At 38.9% G+C, this 18,420-nt stretch overlaps 1 protein-coding gene across 4 annotated transcripts in view; it reads right to left on the reverse strand.

Moving 5' to 3' along the window:
- SPIDR (scaffold protein involved in DNA repair) overlaps positions 1 to 18,420 on the reverse strand; it is a 536,808-nt gene that overhangs the window by 14,918 nt on the left and 503,470 nt on the right. For 3 of the 4 annotated variants that reach the window (XR_010090743.1, XM_063451403.1, XM_063451402.1), the window contains exons 13-16: positions 12,839 to 12,982; positions 10,821 to 10,880; positions 4,264 to 4,471; positions 3,403 to 3,549 (exon numbers count right to left, since the gene is read on the reverse strand). Coding sequence is in view for 2 of the 4 variants with exons in the window: in XM_063451403.1 (XP_063307473.1) it covers positions 3,403 to 3,549; positions 4,264 to 4,471; positions 10,821 to 10,880; positions 12,839 to 12,982 (559 nt within the window). In the remaining 2 variants the exon portion in view is untranslated. The remainder of the gene's footprint in view (positions 1 to 3,402; positions 3,550 to 4,263; positions 4,472 to 10,820; positions 10,881 to 12,838; positions 12,983 to 18,420) is intronic. The other variant, XR_010090744.1, reaches the window with a different exon arrangement.

The following is an 18,420-nucleotide window of genomic DNA, read 5'->3' on the forward strand; positions in this document are numbered from 1 at the left end:
ATTATATATGATCTAAGTATATATATATATATATATATATATATATATATATATATACATACACACACACACACACATATATACATACATACACATACACTGTCTAAGTGTATTTTAATAATAATAATATATAATTATATATAGTAATATCAAAATACACATACAATGATATTGATTAAATATATACCGTATATACTCGAGTATAAGCCGACCTGAATATAAGCCAAGGTCCCTAATTTTACCCCAAAAAACTGGGAAAACTTATTGACTCGAGTATAAGACTAGGGTGGGAAATGCAGCAGCTACTGGTAAATTTCTAAATAAAATTAGATCCTAAAAAAATTATATTAATTGAATATTTATTTACAGTGTGTGTATATAATGAATGCAGTGTGTGTGTATGAATGCAGTGTGTGTATGAGTGCAGCGTGTGTGTATGAGTGCAGCGTGTGTGTATGAGTGCAGCGTTTGTGTATATGAGTGCAGTGTGTGTATGAGTGCAGTGTGTGTGTATGAGTGCAGTGTGTGTGTATGAGTGCAGCGTGTGTGTATGAGTGCAGCATGTGTGTATGAGTGCAGCATGTGTGTATGAGTGCAGCATGTGTGTATGAGTGCAGCATGTGTGTATGAGTGCAGCGTGTGTGTGTATGAGTGCAGTGTGTGTATGAATGCAGTGTGTGTGTGTGTGTGTGTGTATGAGTGCAGTGTGTGTGTGTATGTTGCAGAGCCTTGGTGGGGGGTGGGCAATTTTATTATTATTTAATTATTTTAATAATTTTTTTGTTATTATTTTTTATTTTATTTAATTATTATTTTTTATTATTTTATTACTTCTTTATTATTATTTAATTTTCTTTTGTCCCCCCTCCCTGCTTGATACATGGTAGGGAGGGGGGCTCTCACTCCCTGGTGGTCCAGTGGCATTGACGGTTCAGTGGAGGGGGCTGGCAGGAAGCACTTACCTCTCCTGCAGCTCCCTTCTCCTCCGCGCCGGTCCGGTCAGCTCCCTCTGCCAGCTCACAGTGTAAGTCTCGCGAGAGCCGCACTATGACCCCGCGGCTCTCGCGAGACTTACACTGGGAGCTGACAGAGGTGCTGACTGGACCGGCGCAGAGGAGAAGGGAGCTGACAGGAGCTGCAGGAGAGGTAAGTAAATGAGTCCCTTTTATTTGTTAGCACTATATTTAACCCTGTAACTTTCCAAGACACCATAAAACCTGTACATGGGGGGTACTGTTTTACTCGGAAGACTTCACTGAACACAAATATTAGTGTTTCAAAACAGTAAAATGTATTACAACGACTAATTTCAATGTGAAAAAACTGAAAAATGTAACATGCTATATTTGACCCTGTAACTTCCCAAAACACCATAAAACCTGTACATAGGGGGTACTGTTTTCCACATGAGACATCGCTTAATACAAATACGTGTATTTTATTGCAGTAAAAGCAAACAGTATTATGACACTCACAGTCAGAATGTCACGTAGAACTAAATTTATTTATTTTTAATTCTTATTTTTTCCCTTGAAAGAGGTGAATTACGCCTGAACAGACATATAGCGCAAATTCAAGTTTTTGTTTACATTTTGTTTTGATCACAACGTGTACATTTGGTCAGTCCTTAAGGGGTTAAACATGGATTAATTTGAGTCTGTGTTTGCTGTATACAACAGCTTTGAAAACAACTTAGGAAAAGATTTATTGGCTTTGCAGCTATGTAATTCCAGGGGGCCCGGTCAGCACTTTAACAGTGCGACCGGGCCTCCTCTGATGATGTCAGAGGCTGGGAGGAAGTGACTGCCCGGTCACTTCCTCCCAGCAACCACTGGGAGCCGCGCAGGAGGAAGCGGAGGGAGTCAGACTGGGAGCTCTGACTCCCATCAGCCTGAGCCACCACTGGACCCCAGGGAAAGGTATGTGTGTCTGTATGTGTCTGTCTGTATATCTTGCTGTGTGTATGTCTGTTTGTGTCTGTGTGTGTTTATGTCTGTCTGTATGTATGTGAGTGTGTGTATGTCTGTCTGTGTATGTCTGTATGTATGTGTTTGTACGTCTGTGTGTGTATGTCTGCCTGTGTGTGTGTGTGTCTGTGTGTATGTATACGTATCTGTATCTCTGTGTGTCTGTCTGTGTGTCTATGTATGTATGTATGTATGTGTGTGTACCTCTATGTGTGTCTACATGTTTATCTGTTTGCATGTGTGAGGGAAGGGGAACAGAGGTGGCGAGGGGGACGAGGTTACGTACTGGAGGGGGGCCCTAGGGCAATTTTCACACTGGGGCTCTGTGGTTTCTAGTTACGCCTCTGCATGTATGGGTATTCCAGCATGACAATGACCCAAAACACACAGCCAATGCAACAAAGGAGTGGCTCAAGAAAAAGCACATTAAGGTCCTGGAGTAGCCTGGCCAGTCTCCAATCCTGAATTCCATAGAAAATCTGTTCGAGTTGCCAAACGTCAGCCTCGAAACTTTAATGACTTGGAGAGGATCAGCAATGAGGAGTGGGACAAAATCCCTCCTGAGATGTGTGCAAACCTGGTGGCCAACTACAAGAAACGTCTGACATCTGTGATTGCCAACAAGGGTTTTGCCACAAGTACTTTTTTGACATGCGTTTTTCTGGATTTCTTTTTGTTTGTTATTATGTCTCTCACTGTTAAAATACACCCACCATTAAAATTATAGATCATTTTTTTGTCAGTGGGCAAACGTTCAAAATCAGCAGGGGATCAACTACTTTTTCCCCTCACTGTAAGTTCTGGTGTATACAAATAATATGGAAAATATCACCCTGCATAATAACTATTACACAATAGAGTCTCACAAAGGTTCTTTAAAAATTAGATAAAGTTATTAGGGGAGAGATGGTTGGACAGCTCATGTAAACATAAAAGAAAAACATGGCATTTCCTTTTGGGAAATGCATATTCCCTCAAATTGCATCAAATTCATCTTCTGGTAACGGACTGGTGAAAAACATTTTTTTTTTTTTTTTGGCTGGTTTTGGACTTGAACTTGGAAAGCTTGAATACTGCTGAGTTCAATGCCAAGTCTAAGGAGAGCTTCAGGATTCATCTGGGAATATTTTGCAGCTATTGTGTTCCAGACACATTCCGATGAAGAGGAATCTCAGAACAATACTCTATACTAGGCAGAACCAGGGAATGTGTGGTACTCCACAAGGTGTTAATTTACAGATTTGAATTAACACATTTGCACCAGCTTTAGTAATCCTGCCTATTTCTGTCAGTAGAAACTGAGATTATATCAAATAGGGTAACATTTACTTTAAAATCTGCCTGGAGTTGTAGCCTTGGAGTAACACAAGCCATGCTTAGTGAGCATTTACTGTGACGTGTCTCGTGACTTGTCTGCCATTTGTTTTGTACTAACCTTTCACAAAGCACAGTGAGTTAGCCTCCATCCTGGAATCCAGTTCATCTAGTATGACAGGGCCGGTCAGCTCATTAGCGCCAGCAGCACAGGATAAAAGGGGCTTTAGTAATGAGAGAACAGTTCTTTCAACGCATATTATCCTGCCTGCCAATAAAAGCATATCCAAATTACAATCATCCATAAATTGGCTACATTTGGCCTATGTAAGCTGGGACAAAACAGGTTTTCAATATGCACATAAACAGCACAAATGCCCAATAGCTAATATAAAAATAAAATGCACAAAAGAAGGGATAACATTATTTCTCATACAATTCTGACTGAAAACTCACATATAGTTTAACCCTTTTAAATTCATCAGCTTGTACCACTTCAGCACCAGTTGAATGACTAAGTCCTTGGGCACTGAAATGGTTAAATAGATTCCATTGAGTGCATCCCTTCCCCTATCAATACATATGTTCTGTCTGGTATGTGCCCATATGTTATTGTGGAGTTAAAATACAGAAATAAAAGCTAGATCAGGAGACAGAGACTAGAACACAAGCATGTGGCAAATATTACACTGACTCGAGTTTATTCAATAAATAGGGAGGAAACAAGCAAGTGGCAATATTTTTTGCAAAATTAGCCCAGCTGGAAAAAAATATCCAACTTAATATGGCTTACATTTTTAATGTGTGTTTATGGCTAATCATAACGTACTGGTCAATCCACAAACTCCAAAGATGCTAAGATTTTCAATTGTTTACGTGTTTCTATGGGGACAGCTTTAAAGACACACGTAGATACTAAAGTCTCCAAACAGGTAGGCATATACAGATTTAAAGGTGGAGCTGGTGTAGATGAACAACATACCATTTTCTTTTACTGCATCTTTAAACCAGATGGCACAGGGTAGCTGGTCACACAGGGTGTGCATGATGCTGCGTTCCACGACACAAGAAGGTGAGACACAGACAGCCAGGACTCTTGGCATCACGGCATTCCCTATTGTCCCCTGCAGAGTGACGTCTGTTACAAACATCCAAATGTCTTTTTGGAAGGGAAAGTCACCATGTATTTGCTATTACACACAAGAAAAATTAAAATGTATTTACTGAAATGGTAGCAGTTATGTGAATTCAATAGAATGTGTTTTTTAGTATGTCCACCTAGCGAATATGCTTTTGCCTTTGACATGTGCTCACTAAATTGATCTTAGATAGGTGTTTTAGACTGCTTGGCCTGTCATTGATTTACTATACAAAATAGCGATAAGGCTGCCCGTGCCTACTCTAGCTCTTGGAAGAGTTTCTATGTTGCCTCCCCATCATTCATGTTTATGTATTTCACTATACAGAGGGAGTTAAGTCTGAGATACACGTCAGGAAAAAAAAAAAAAAAACAAGAGACCACTAATATTAATAAAGTCAATGATGGCAGCTTCCCAAATAGCAGATGGGTAAGGTAATATATGTCACAGGCATAATCTCTGGTCTATTATTTAATGGCAATGATTAACTTAAACTAACAGTAAGATTATTATATGAATTTGGGTGGGTCCTTATTTTTTTTTATAATCCTACAACTTTCCTCATTGGCCCTACCACTGTGTCAGGCACTCCACAGGGTTAATATTAGGTTCTGAGTTTATACATATACAATAACATATAACTAACACTGGTACACCATAGATATCCGCCTTCCAATACCGCCACTACAATCAGAGAGGCATGTACAGCACATTTTTTCAAGATGTGTACCCATAGATTTTACCATGACAAAAAATATAAATATATAATGAAACTTCAGCCAAGTCAAGTTTGGTCCTTAAAGGATTAATGCCATCTAGTTTGCAACCATAAAAACCGAACATAGTATAGGTGAGGGGATAAACAAAAGTATATATATATATAGTAAAAATGGTAAAGTATAACTGTTTCTGCAGTGATTGCACATTAAAGAAGCGGAGATTATCTTATCAGAGTTTGTGTAAACTCTTTGCACAAGATATGCAAAATATGAGGCCAATGAATTATAACTACATTTATAGAAAACAAAAATGAGTTTTCCAATTATATTTTGTTATTTTTAAAAAGAAAATTAAAATGTACACAAATATTAATCTCATTTTATTATGGATCAGTAAATTCCATCTATGCATTGTGCTAGTAGAAATCCTAGCAAATGTACATATTTTAATTTAAAACTCTTTAAAACGTTGCCCCCCCTTCCTTGTCAATCTAATCCTTGCCATTATACTCTGTGTGCCACTGGGACGGGGGGAATAAGAGAACCCTTCCACGGGCAGTTCTCTTTAAGTCAGAAGGCCCTGGCTCAGGCTCTCAGGCGGAATTTTGGAATGGAGTGCCACTGTGTTCACCCATTTGACATAATTTATTGCAGTTTGAGGTAAAAGGCACTTTTGACATCAAGCAGACAATTGCTCAGAAACACGTGTATTTAGGATTGTGTGTGACTGCTAATGTTTTAATTTGCTTTAAAAACAAGTACAAAAAATATGGCTGTGCAGTACTGGGGCATGTGAGGATTTCTGTGTGCACAATCTTTGTGAATGCATGTCTCTGTATAATATCAATGTATATTGTGTGCATAGTGCCAGTGTGGAATATTTTCACAAATGTGTTTAAGTTGGTGTTTGTCTGCCTTGTATGTGTGTATGCTGGTGTACAGTATTCCTGTCTACATGTGTAATGTCACTATGTGTACGCCAGTGTTCCTGTGTGTGTATGGTGTCACTATTTATGCATATCAGTGTCCCTGTTTGTATGTGCAATGTAGGAGCAGATTAGGTCATGGCCGCCTATGATTAACGTCTAGTGCAGTGTTGAAGTGCAATTCCTATGACCCAAACCACTTTAGCTCATTAACATGGTCTGGGTGCAGTGTCCCTCTCCCCCTTAGCCCTGCAATGTAAATCAATTATTATATTACAGGACAAAGACTGCCTCTCATGGCTGTCAATCAGATGGCCACTAGAGTAACTTCCTGGTGGTTAAGAGACTTTTGGTCATCTGACGCTGGACGTTCTTACACTCTGCATGAAGACATCAAGCATCAGTAAAATCCCCATAGGCAAGCATTGAAGCAATGTTTTCCTATGGGGACAGCCTAAGGCGAACGCCGCGCATAAGCATAATCCCCTCTCGGGGCACGCGAGGGAACTATAGTGTAAGGAATACTTACACTATAGCATCCCTTTAGAGAGACTCTATAATAGTGTTCCCATAGCTATTTACCACCCCCTTCTGTGAGGGCTGTAAATGCAAACGTAACTTACCTGAGCTGCACTGCTCTTGCTGCTGCCAGTTCCTCTCTCTGGGAGCAACATATGATTGAGAAGCAAGTTTTAATCAGTTCTCACTAGCAACTACCTCTAGTGGCTGTGAGGAAGTTATTTTTTTACTTTTCCACAGCACATGGCTTTGGGGGACAATGTGACGACAAATTCAGCCTACATTCTCTGTACCATGTGATCATAACCATGCGAAGTGTGTACCTTTTCAGAGTTCTGTATGTCTCGTTTTTCTATTGAGAGAAAACTCTGAAATTTTGAAAAAATTGTTATCTTTAAACTCTTTTGATGCATTTAATAATATATATATATATATAATCAATAATGCACTGCATTCTTTTCATAAACCAGAAAACAGAACAAGGAAAAAAAAAAAAAACTACAAAACACATAAATCTTGTAGAGATAAAGCTCTCAGTGGCAAGCTGAACCAAGATAATTACTGAACCAATGACTCTCCCACTCAAGTTTACATTCCACTGGCAAATGCCAGCCCCGGGGATATCTCCCACTCAATTCACCAACAGGAGATTGTCAGGTGATTATGTATCATCACTTGTAATGCGGAAACAAGATACATAAGTCATTTCACCTGCAAACTGTGACATGTTCAAACTGTACCAGCACAATACGCGCACGCAAGCCTATGTAAACACATTATACACTTTATTTTTTGGCTATAAGTTACACAACTGGGTACGTGCCATTTTTCATTGACTCAAAAATAAATAAACAACATTTGTTTTAGTTTTGTTAGAATGTAGGAGCACTAATAATCTGGGCTGTAAAAAACAAAAGTTGACTGACTCCTTTTATGGCTTCAGTGGGAGATTACTATGCAGTAGGATGTACATACTGGGGGTAGCAATACCGAACTGGAAAATGTTTAAGACAGAATACTCCAGGCCTGATGAGTCCAATAGCTTCTTCTTGTTTGTGTTTTTATTTTCTGGTGATTACAGTGTTAGATCTGACAAGTCCTAAAAACTTGTGATACATTTTTCCATCACTCTTCTTTCTTCCCCTCCCACTTCCTTATAATTGAGCAGCCTGACAAGTAGTCGGGGCCAACATAATTGGTTGAAGGTACAGAATGAGGGTTGCCATCAGAACTTACGAGGCCCCATCCAAATTCATTGTCCCCCAGCTATATAGTTTAAAATGTATCATTCCACAGGGCCTGACATTACATTTGGAGTACATTACAAAATGTGTGCTGTATTGTGGCCAACAGATTGATTCAGGCGAATACAAGTAAATGAACTGACTATTAAAATCAGGCACCCAAGATAAATCTGATTTGGGCCCAACATAATCCAATATAGAATTGACAGGTTTATGTAAAATAAAATAAAAAATAAGCTTGTTAAGCAAACAATGCATAAACATAATTGACTAATTAATGAAGGAGACTCCTTTTTAATGCAGAGATGAATGGTTTCTTCTGGGTGGTGTACATTTTCAAGTGCAAGGAAATGTCCATGAGTTCATGTTGCACAATGGGAGAGGAATACTGATATTCACTTCAGGCTGGAACTGTAGATTTTAACAGTTTATTATAAACAATATATTCTTTCCTGCATAGGATTCAACTAGAAGCCTAATCTAATATGGCATTTTGCTTTATATTAAGTATACCCTTTATTTGAACTAATAAAACACCAAACGTTAATCCAAGACATATGTTGTCTTGAGCTTTCAGCTTAAGGGTTACAAATCTTAGATGTTGGGGTGTTGACTGCTGGTTAGCATCTACTCGAATAAAGAGGGGACAAAAACCAACCTATTTCTGAGCATTTACTAGATTTCCCAGTTTCCCTATTCCCCAAAACTATAGTATGAACTTGGCAATGAGTCCAGCAAAGGAAGATGATCTACTTATTGCAATCAACTTCCCATTTGATTGATAACAATAAAGAGTATTGTTTTTAACTTTTAAGATTTAAAAAGAAATAAACATGTGTGCTAAAGAACCCTGTAACAAACTCTGCCAATGGTTCTGGATTCATTTCAAGAATATAAAATAATAATAATCTATCTTGTGTGCAAGAGTCCCATCACATTGATATGTACATAGGTGCGAAGAGACTTTTAATTTCAATTCAACCAAGGCCCATAATGTTTTGGCTCTACAACTGAGGGACATTCCTGCAAGTTTCCTAAGCATTATTCCCCACTATGAGTTCTACTGTCAGCATAAATACATATCCTGTGCCATTTCAAAACCAGGTCTCTTCCCATCTCTGTGGTTTTGCCATCTATCAGAAGTGAACCCAGTAGTCTTTTATCAGTTTCACAAGCTGTTCACAAAACCCAGTATGATCTAGACTAGGGGTAATCAGTGGGGATCATCTTCCTTGCTCAACAGCTTCAGCAACGGCCACAGGAAGGGACATCTGAGTGCAGACTGACCAACAGACGAGATAAAGGATAACCACAGCTAGTGGCAGCAGACCTTGGAGTTTCCAAAACTGCAAAAGCAGCAGTCTCTTTAAAGTAAGATACAACGTCTCCACCAAGCCGGAAGTAGAGTAGAGTAACGTATTCGTGCCACTAAGGAAGAGATTATGTTTGCAAATGACAAACTGAAGAAAATAAATCAATTAGCTTTTCTGACTTAAGGCTCAGCTGTGAGGAACCGAACTGTAGTCACTACTATATTTTGACCACCTGAACATTGTCATGACATTGGCTTTATGCTTAAAGACATGTCTAGCTTATGATACCACTAGACAATCAATCATAATGCTTGCATGATAATTTATACATTTAGGAACCATGCCTTAACCTATACATAACTCACTGGGTAGGAATTTATAATAGCGCTAAATCACTCTTCAATGGTGGCAGGTAAGTTGTCATCTCTGTCACAGTATGGTGCCCAAAACACCAGGCACACAATATAGGTCAGTCACTGGAACCCTGGACAGCCACTCCAAGAGGAGCAAGATCTAACATCAATAATTTTACCTCCCAAAAATATATTCAACGTCTGGTAAACCTGACAGGATGAATAGCTCTCCCCTATAACACAAAACAACAAACAACTGCTGCTTTTACTTGTAATTTTACTTATAATCAATCCACAGATAATTGTGCAGTTTGGGAAAATGTACACATGACTTATTATGCGCATATATTACTGCCATCACAACTCTTGGGGTCTCTTGCAAAACAACTGGCTGAACACTCTCAGGAAGCACACAGAAACATACAGGGTTATTCAATACAGTGAGAATTGCTGGGAATACAGGGTGAATTTCAAAATTTAGGCCAAAAATTCCCAAGTCAATTATTTTTTCCGCTTAGGTATAGTGGGCTTGAGGCGTTTCACACCCTAAGATCCTTACCCATAAGCAATATTGCATATACATCTCAAAGCTGCATTGCTTTAAAATGCAATTGTATAATGCCTTTTGTTTTTTTTAAATGTTGATCTGATTTTTTTGCACACATTGCAATTTATTGCTCTATAGAGAATACTGTATTTTAAAAAAATATTTATTTTATTTGGAGATAAATTGGAGGCTTTAAATATCAGCTGCTTGGTTGAACTGTTGTAAATTTGTGGATCGGCTTTTCTATTTATTTTTATTTGTGCATTATGTTTTCTGCCTGGAGCACTGAGCCATTGACGGCACAAAACACATTGCAGGGCACAAGATGTATGCACATCTATCGGTATATGTGAATATATACCTCATATGGTTCATGTTATATGAAATTATGAAAACCTAGAGATAAGTTTAAATGTATGCAAACTGTATGACAATTACAAAGAATACAGTGTAATAAATTGTTGTTTTCAGATACAATTAAAATGAATAGAAACAGTGGAGGGAAAAAGACTTTATCATTCCTAATACGGCATATTAATTATTTATGGAAACATGGGTATTACAGGGCAAAGTCCACAAGAGTGACTGGAGCTAAAAATCTCCATTTTCTACGAGGTCATGGATTTAGAAATTCTGCTGGGAACCTCACAATAAGAAACAATTATATAATAAGTTGCAATTATGTTTTGATTAAGAGTTGCAGTACAGTATGTCTCTACTCAGAACTAATCGAACAATTCCCCCAGAGCAGAAACCTAACACACACATAAAAAGTGTACCTCAGGCTTCATATAGATCACGGTCGCCCAAAAGCTACAGCGTTGATTGAGACCAACCACCTACAAAGAAAAGGGAAACAATTACCAGCATGGAAAAAGAAAATTTGAAACATGCCTTTTTTTTTTTTTTAAATAATCCTAATTAGAATATTGTTTTTGTTTTTTCTGCCTTAATTATTACTTTTTTTTTGTTTTTTCTGCCTCAATTTCTTCCGGTATTACACGAAAACGTAGGTTTGATCTTCTCGATCTGTCTTCCAGTTCAGATATTTTTTGTTCCAATACGTTGATCCTAGTTGTTAAATTATCTGTTGTATCTTTAAGAGACCTGTATTGATCTTCAATAAATAAAAAATGTTGTTCCATTGTATTAATTGCTTCTGTGATTGTTTTTGTGTCCTGTTTGATCTCTTTGAAATTCAATAACATATCATTTCTGAGACCTTGTAATTGTGTCTCCAATAATAATTTTAGATGTTCTTGTAAACAGCGATAATCAATAGGTTGTGCGGCAATAGATTCTGCATTCGCTGCTAAAAATGAACTTTCAACTTCAATTTGTATTTCTGTTTCTTGAGAGTCTTTAAGGAGGTAGGAGTGTAAAGGCCTGAAAGTCTCTTTTTAGTTTTTTGTGATGGTTTTAATTCTGTTTTTTTTTTTTTTTTTTTTAATCTGCTGTGCTTTTCAAAGGAAGGTATGGAAAAATTATTACTTATTCACTTTATACTTTTGTTCTTTGTTCAAATCTTTATTTGCAATGTTGTTACTTAAATTGCTTATCTTTCCTTTCTTCCTCTTCTTTCTTCTCTCTTCTCCTTTTTCGTTCTTTTCTTTTTTCCTTCTTCGCTTTCCTTTTTTTTTTTAAAAAGGTAATATCAATATTTTGCTTTTGATTGTAGGTTTTTTGTAAAGTGTCTTTTCGTTAAGATCTCGTTAAAAAACCCATTCAATAGTGATTCCATATATTGTTACTGAAGTAATTACTGAAGGAGTAGAATCTTTCGCTTCTCACTCGTTTTCTCTCTCACTTTCTCCACCTCTCTTTTTCCCCCCTTTTTTTCTTTTTCTTTCTCCCTTATATATTTATTTTCTCTCTCTCTTTATTTCCTTTCCCTTTTTTTTTTATATATTTTTATCCCTCTTTTTTAAAAATATATTTTCTTTCTTCCTTTCTTTTCTCTTTTCCGTTTTTACTTTTTCTAGTCCTTTTTTTCCACCTTCCTTCTTAAATACCAATGTCAATCAGATGGTTATAACTTTTTTCTATCTTCTCTCTTTTCCCTTATCTCTCCCCCAAAGTAACTAATATTTACAGATTATTAGGTTTTCAGATGAAAAAGAAATACAAAGCACCAGCAAATCAGAAAAGAAGGCAAACAAATATATAATACTTAGCTTGCTCTCAGACTGCTGTTTTCGTGAGATGATTTCGGCTTACTGGTATACTGGTATATTGATTTACCTCATATTTCTTTGTTTACATGCACTTTTAGTTTGCTCTTAACATACTCCTACTCCACCTTGTTTTAAAATGATTCTTATTCCTTCCAGCTTGCTTCAGGTTTATTTGCTTCCTGCTCAAACTGGCATTGATTTCTACAGTTACAAAAATGTTTTAACGAGTCTCAGAAATACACTATTTGTGGAAAATCCCTAAATTGCCATTTGGATTGTTAATAATGGTTATTTTGATGCATATTAAGCTCTCAACTTATCGGTGCCGTCCAAGTTGGATGAAATTGGCATTGATAACATGGAAGTTTATTGTTTGCAATATCAATTCAGAAAAGGAGGGAGCAGTTTCTGAGTGTCCGTGTTTGTCATGCTGCTCCCAATTAGCATAACAAAGAACCTGGTGATCCCAACTCAGAGATTACTGGTAACACAACCATTGCACTGAGCTCAGAATACCCCTTTAGAAAAGTTCTTTTATTGTCGGTGACCATATAAGATACAAAAAAAAAAGTGTTTTTGCAGTTTATTTATTTAAGATAGAAGAGATGCAAGAAGAACATTACCTGCAAGATTTCTTCTAGACTGTGAACCACAGGTGGGAGATAGAAATCTGACATCTTGTCTTCTTCCCTGATATTGTCACCTCTCTCATGGTGATGCACAGCAAGAATGTAACAAAAACTGGGAGCAGGGAGGTTGGTTTGAACCTGGAATGTAAATATTCTATAAACAAAATTGGTGCCTTATAGAAATGTAAACATGATAACTAGAAGAAGTAATTAATATTATAATGCTGCCCATACAATAATGCACATTATATGAGCAATTTCAAAAGGTTATATTTATGTATGGCACTACATGGTACATTATATGGTAATGCCATACACAAATGTAACATTCTGAAATTGCAAGGTACAGCCAAAATCTGCTTGTTAAAGCATTAAAGTGGAGTTAGACACACATTGAAAAATAAATGGCTTTTAAAATACAGGTAGATGAAAACTTTTTAGAAATTTTAGAGTTTACCAATGTATACCTACACTTTAAAAGGTTAATCATTCAGCTCTGGTCCATGGTTCTATAAAAAATGTCCACAAAAGGGGGCGGGGCTTGGAGGCCATGCTGAATGGTCGCAGGTTGCATGAGCTCCTGCTTCAAACCGACTAAACAGCAATTTGTGTTACTAAAACGGCGACCCAAAGCTACACAAAGAACACCAAATGCAAGGGGACAACGGGGTGCACAAGAAGATGCCCCTCAAGCGACGTTTCTATTGCTACGCACCCGACACCCCAGCGAGGCCTACCAGCATGGCAGGCACAAGAGAGACGGGCGCTCTCCTGCCGCCAACAACGGTGAGATCCTCGACCCCAAGCCCTCGTTCCCCCCCCTATGGTCCGGTGGGGGTTATCACGGACCACCCTCTTACAACCCCCATAACAAGGGGTACCCAAGCGACACAATCTTTGAAGCGAAAAAACACTAATGAGGATTACAAAATGGCGTCTGGCCCACACACCGCAGCCATGTACAGCGCCAAAGAAGAAACTGAGCGCCGTCTCAATTACATATTCAGCGCTTTTTGGGGGAAGCTGGAGGCACTCCTATGGCCAGCAGCCCAGGGAACGCCATCTGACGGCACAACACATGGCCCAAAAGGGGAAGCCAGGGGGACGGGAAAAATCCTCCCCCCAGACCCCACTCTCAAGACGAGCAGGCATCTAAACCGGGCGGCTCCAAAGGCAGAAACCTGGAACCCCACAGAGAGCAGTCAAGAACCGAAAAGGACCATCAGGGGGCAACCGGCGAGCAAACACCAAAGGCTTCACCGCCTACTTACCAAAACCTTGCACAGGCCCCAGAGAGGCACAACCTTTCGAGACAGACCCAGCATGACGGACATAGCAGACCGACCGCAAAGGAAACCCAGCAGCCCGCGACCACACCAAGCAAGGAGACCTGCATCCGGGACTAGCCAATGCCCACTCAGTCGGCCAAGACCTCGCACAGGGACTAATCTCTCCTGCACTCTTGGACTGTTGAAGGCATGGCGCAAGTACACAGCACAACACCCCAGCGAACACCTTACTTGCAACTGGCACATCGCCATATCTGAGCTGCCGGCTCTCTGCAGAACAGAACCCCGGCCCACAAGCCCAGCATACAGAGCCGGCATTGGCTGATTGAAACGAAAGGCACCGAAGACCAGCCACTCTCCTGAACACCCATGGGCAGACAGGACATTACTCTAACCTGGCTGAATATAAGTAATTTGCGTGTTACCTTTCCTTTTATGGTTTCTTTTATTGTTTCTCTTAAAATACTGCTGCTTGGAATGTAATGTGTACTTAATACCCCACAAAATACGCGACCTTCAGCGATGTTTTCTACTACCCACCGTAATCTAACCTTTGCACACGCAGTGTGGCCCGTTTATGCACCACATATTAACTAGTTTCTACTGTAAAGCAAAACATGTCACTACATAAGTACACACCAGTCAATCTACTGTTACTACCGACACTTTGCTCCAATATGTGTACCTCTTTTTATAGCTGGTATGACTGTTAACCTGTTATATCTCATAATTATAAAAGGTGCAACTGTTTAACTAAGTAGAACATAATTTGTTAACACAGTGCTTACACCTATCAGCATATTATATCGCCTAACACATATATAGGCCTGCTGTTACTCAACATTTACTTAAAGCAAGTTTATTAACATAATCTTACATAATGCTTACCAATGTTACCTTTTGCATATATATTTAAAATGTGCTGTACTATCTAATGCCACTGTTATACTAAATGTGTTTATGCTCTTGCTCCTGCTGTTGTGGCAGCGTAAGACTGATTGTTATATGAGCACAACAAAAATAAAGAATTAAAAATAAAAATAATTAGATGAGAAAAAAAAAAAAAAAAAAAAAAAAAAAAAAAAAAAAATGTCCACAAAATCTGGGACCTGTGGCTACAAGTCCCTCAATTTAACCCCTAATCCACATCTCGTGACATTTTATCCTTAGAAATGTGAAAACTTAAAAACTAATTTAAGCAACATTGAAAATTGAATTGTAGGCAAACATGGACTGACAATCCTAGCCATTTAATCTACTCTCCCCCTTTCTAACACACTTTGACTCCATAATTTTATCCCTGTTTCCAGGCCTCCCCCTGTGCCTAGGTCTAACCTGGGAATACATTGTATGCTCTTCTTGTTATGTTGGGGAAAATGGTGTGCCTCGATCCTCAGCTCTCTATATATTGAACGTCTATAGGAGAGGGATCTGGAGGGGAGACTTCCTTTTTCACCTTCCCCCCCCCCCTCAATCCCTCTATTGTTACTTAGAGTTTGGTTCTGTTCCATGAGAAGGATTACACACCAGCAGTCACAGAGGAACCATAGCTTCTGGGACGCTAACCATTCATAAGCACCTACAAACTTCTTTAAGGACGCAAACAACTAATGCTTCAGGTCGAGATCTATACTGAGCCAAATTTTTGACGTTTTTATTTAAAGGGAAAGCTGATTGTGTGTATTTTTCTGATCCTGAGGAAAGCCCAGAGTGGGGCTGAAACGTTGATCTCGATTTTAATGTATACCCAATAAACTATTTGGATTTTAAATGAAGCCCGAGGAGTGCAGCCATCATTTTGGATATTCTATGTGAAATCAGCCTGCTAACCTATGCACCCGGGATTATCTAAGAAGCCGTGACTGAGTGCAAGGAAACTTTTGTTTTTTTGTTTTTTAAATATAAATGCATTTGTTTTATTCTATTCTGCAAAAACTGTTTCCTTTTTAGTTTTATTTCAAGATAACAGTATTATGGTGAATGTTACCGTCCAGTTACTTAGGCAATGGGATCACTGGTATTGTAATAACTATCTATATTTGTTATTATTTTGTTACTGGGCAATATTTAAGCCAACTGTGTTGTAAACCCATTATTCTGTCTGAAAACTTAAATAAAAATAAATAAATAAAAAAATAAGAAAGAAATAACCAACGATAAAAAAAGATTAATCATTAGGTTTGATAGAAAATGTCAGTAATGAGATGGAAGCATTTTAGTAGACTCATCACAGTTAATTTTACATAATGCCATGTCGTGCAATTGTGACCACACTGCCATTTATAGCTCACACAGGGGGATTTACACTCTTACCATTATCTAAAAAAAAATCCTCTAATCCTTTATTTATATTTCCCTTTCCATTCCTTCTTTCTTACACATAATGCTAGACATACACAAACATACAGTAACAAACACAGATTCGAATGCAACTCAGTCACGCAAATATATCCTCTTAATTATATCCTTGACTTACAAGGGAATCATTGAGTAACTAGATGAGTAAGAAAAGGATTGATTTTAGGTTTACTATATGGGGTCTCTTGAAATTGTATACCCATATGTGTGAAACTAGTTCCCTTAATGTATTGAAAGACCCAGACGAGGAGGTCTTGCAAACGCAGTTGCCGATTGGCTGAAGCATCAGTGTACACATTTAAGCGATGCCAAAACAAAATGGCATTCGAGTTGGTGAGATATAGTACATATGCCAAATAAATTCTAACAAAATCTGTTTTAATTGGACCATAAAGTTAGTGGAAATTGCATATTCCCTCAGAACAAGCAAACAAGCAAACACTCAATTAGCATTTGACTCTGAAATATTGTGAATTAAATCCGAATGTAAAAACGGAGGCAAAAATAGCCAGTCTTTTTTTTACCTTTGTTTTGCCATTGAGATTTAATTTGCGAAAATGTACAGTTTAGTTAACAATATATAAAGAAATATGATGATACTTTGTCTATTGAAGCACACTATGTCAAAAAAGCCAAAATAGCACATTGTGTTTAATACATTTATCTCACAAAATTTGATTAACACAAAGAATATTCCTGTACGTCCAGTTGTCTAGTTAAAATTACATGGCTGTTAGTCTACCCATTGTACAGAGCTACGGAATCTGATGGCGCTATATAAATAATCCTAATCAGTGCATGTTCTGTAATCCTTTAAAGGATTACGCCAACCCCCCATTTTGTTTTTAAATTATGAAAAAAAATTAAAATTATGAAAAAAAATTAAGAAAGAGAGGGAGATTGGGAGAAAAAAATAGCACAGGGATTAGAGAGGGCTGCAGTTAAGAAGGGAGGATGGAGAGACACCACCTTGAGGGTCTAGCTGCAAAGAGAGAAGCAGAGAACGTTTGTCACCAGCATGCAGTGCGCGCTAATGACAGATGTAAGATCTGCACAAAATTGACATTAGGCAGCCCAGAATCGGACTTATGCCTAAATTACATGTGCTGGGGGTGTAACTTTCCCCCGTCACAGAACTGCAAATAACAGTGGTTATAGTGGTTGGAATAACTTAAGTGCCTTTAATAGTCATTATTTGGTCCAATGCGGTTTGTGAAAACAGCACAGTTATATTTCATATAAAAAAACTAGGAAAGGGGGGCGTGGTCTGCAGCCGAGCGAGCTGGACGTGTCTGGCTAGAGCTCCGCTGTAACCACAGGGCCAACGGCAAACAAAAGCTGAAATTCGATATTTCTCGATACCTTTTTCGACTTACCAGTACAGGGGACCGGGATGGATAAACGGACCCAAAGAAGACCGGTGAAAAAACCCTTGGAATCGGTGACATCGGTTCCCGATATGTTTGCGGCCACACGAGCTGCGAGGCTATCCACCCAAGATGGCGGTCGGGACGGCATGGGAACACCTACCTCTCCTGCGAGCCCTGGAAGCGGTACTGCTGCAGGGACTTTGGACTCGGATGCCAGCCAAATATTGGCCAAACTATCGGAGGTACGCACCTACTTGGCTACAGAAATCGTCCGCACTACGACGGAAGTGAAGGCCGAAATCCAGGCCCTGGGTACGAGGACGGCGGCACTCGAACAGAGGATGGAGTCTACAGTACAGGCCCACAACGAGTCAGCTGCTCAAATAAACTCCCTGACGTCCCAACTGCAGATGGCCGCAGTAGCGATCGACGACCTTGGTAACAGGTCGCGACGGAATAATATCCGTCTCCGTGGCCTTCCGGAACAGGAGGGAGAGGGGTCCCTGGTGGAGGTGGTCTCGAGGATCTTCAAACCGCTTCTCCCCGATGTGCCAGAACA

The sequence above is a fragment of the Pelobates fuscus genome, chromosome 4, assembly GCF_036172605.1.
Source record: "Pelobates fuscus isolate aPelFus1 chromosome 4, aPelFus1.pri, whole genome shotgun sequence".
Taxonomy (NCBI): domain Eukaryota; kingdom Metazoa; phylum Chordata; class Amphibia; order Anura; family Pelobatidae; genus Pelobates; species Pelobates fuscus.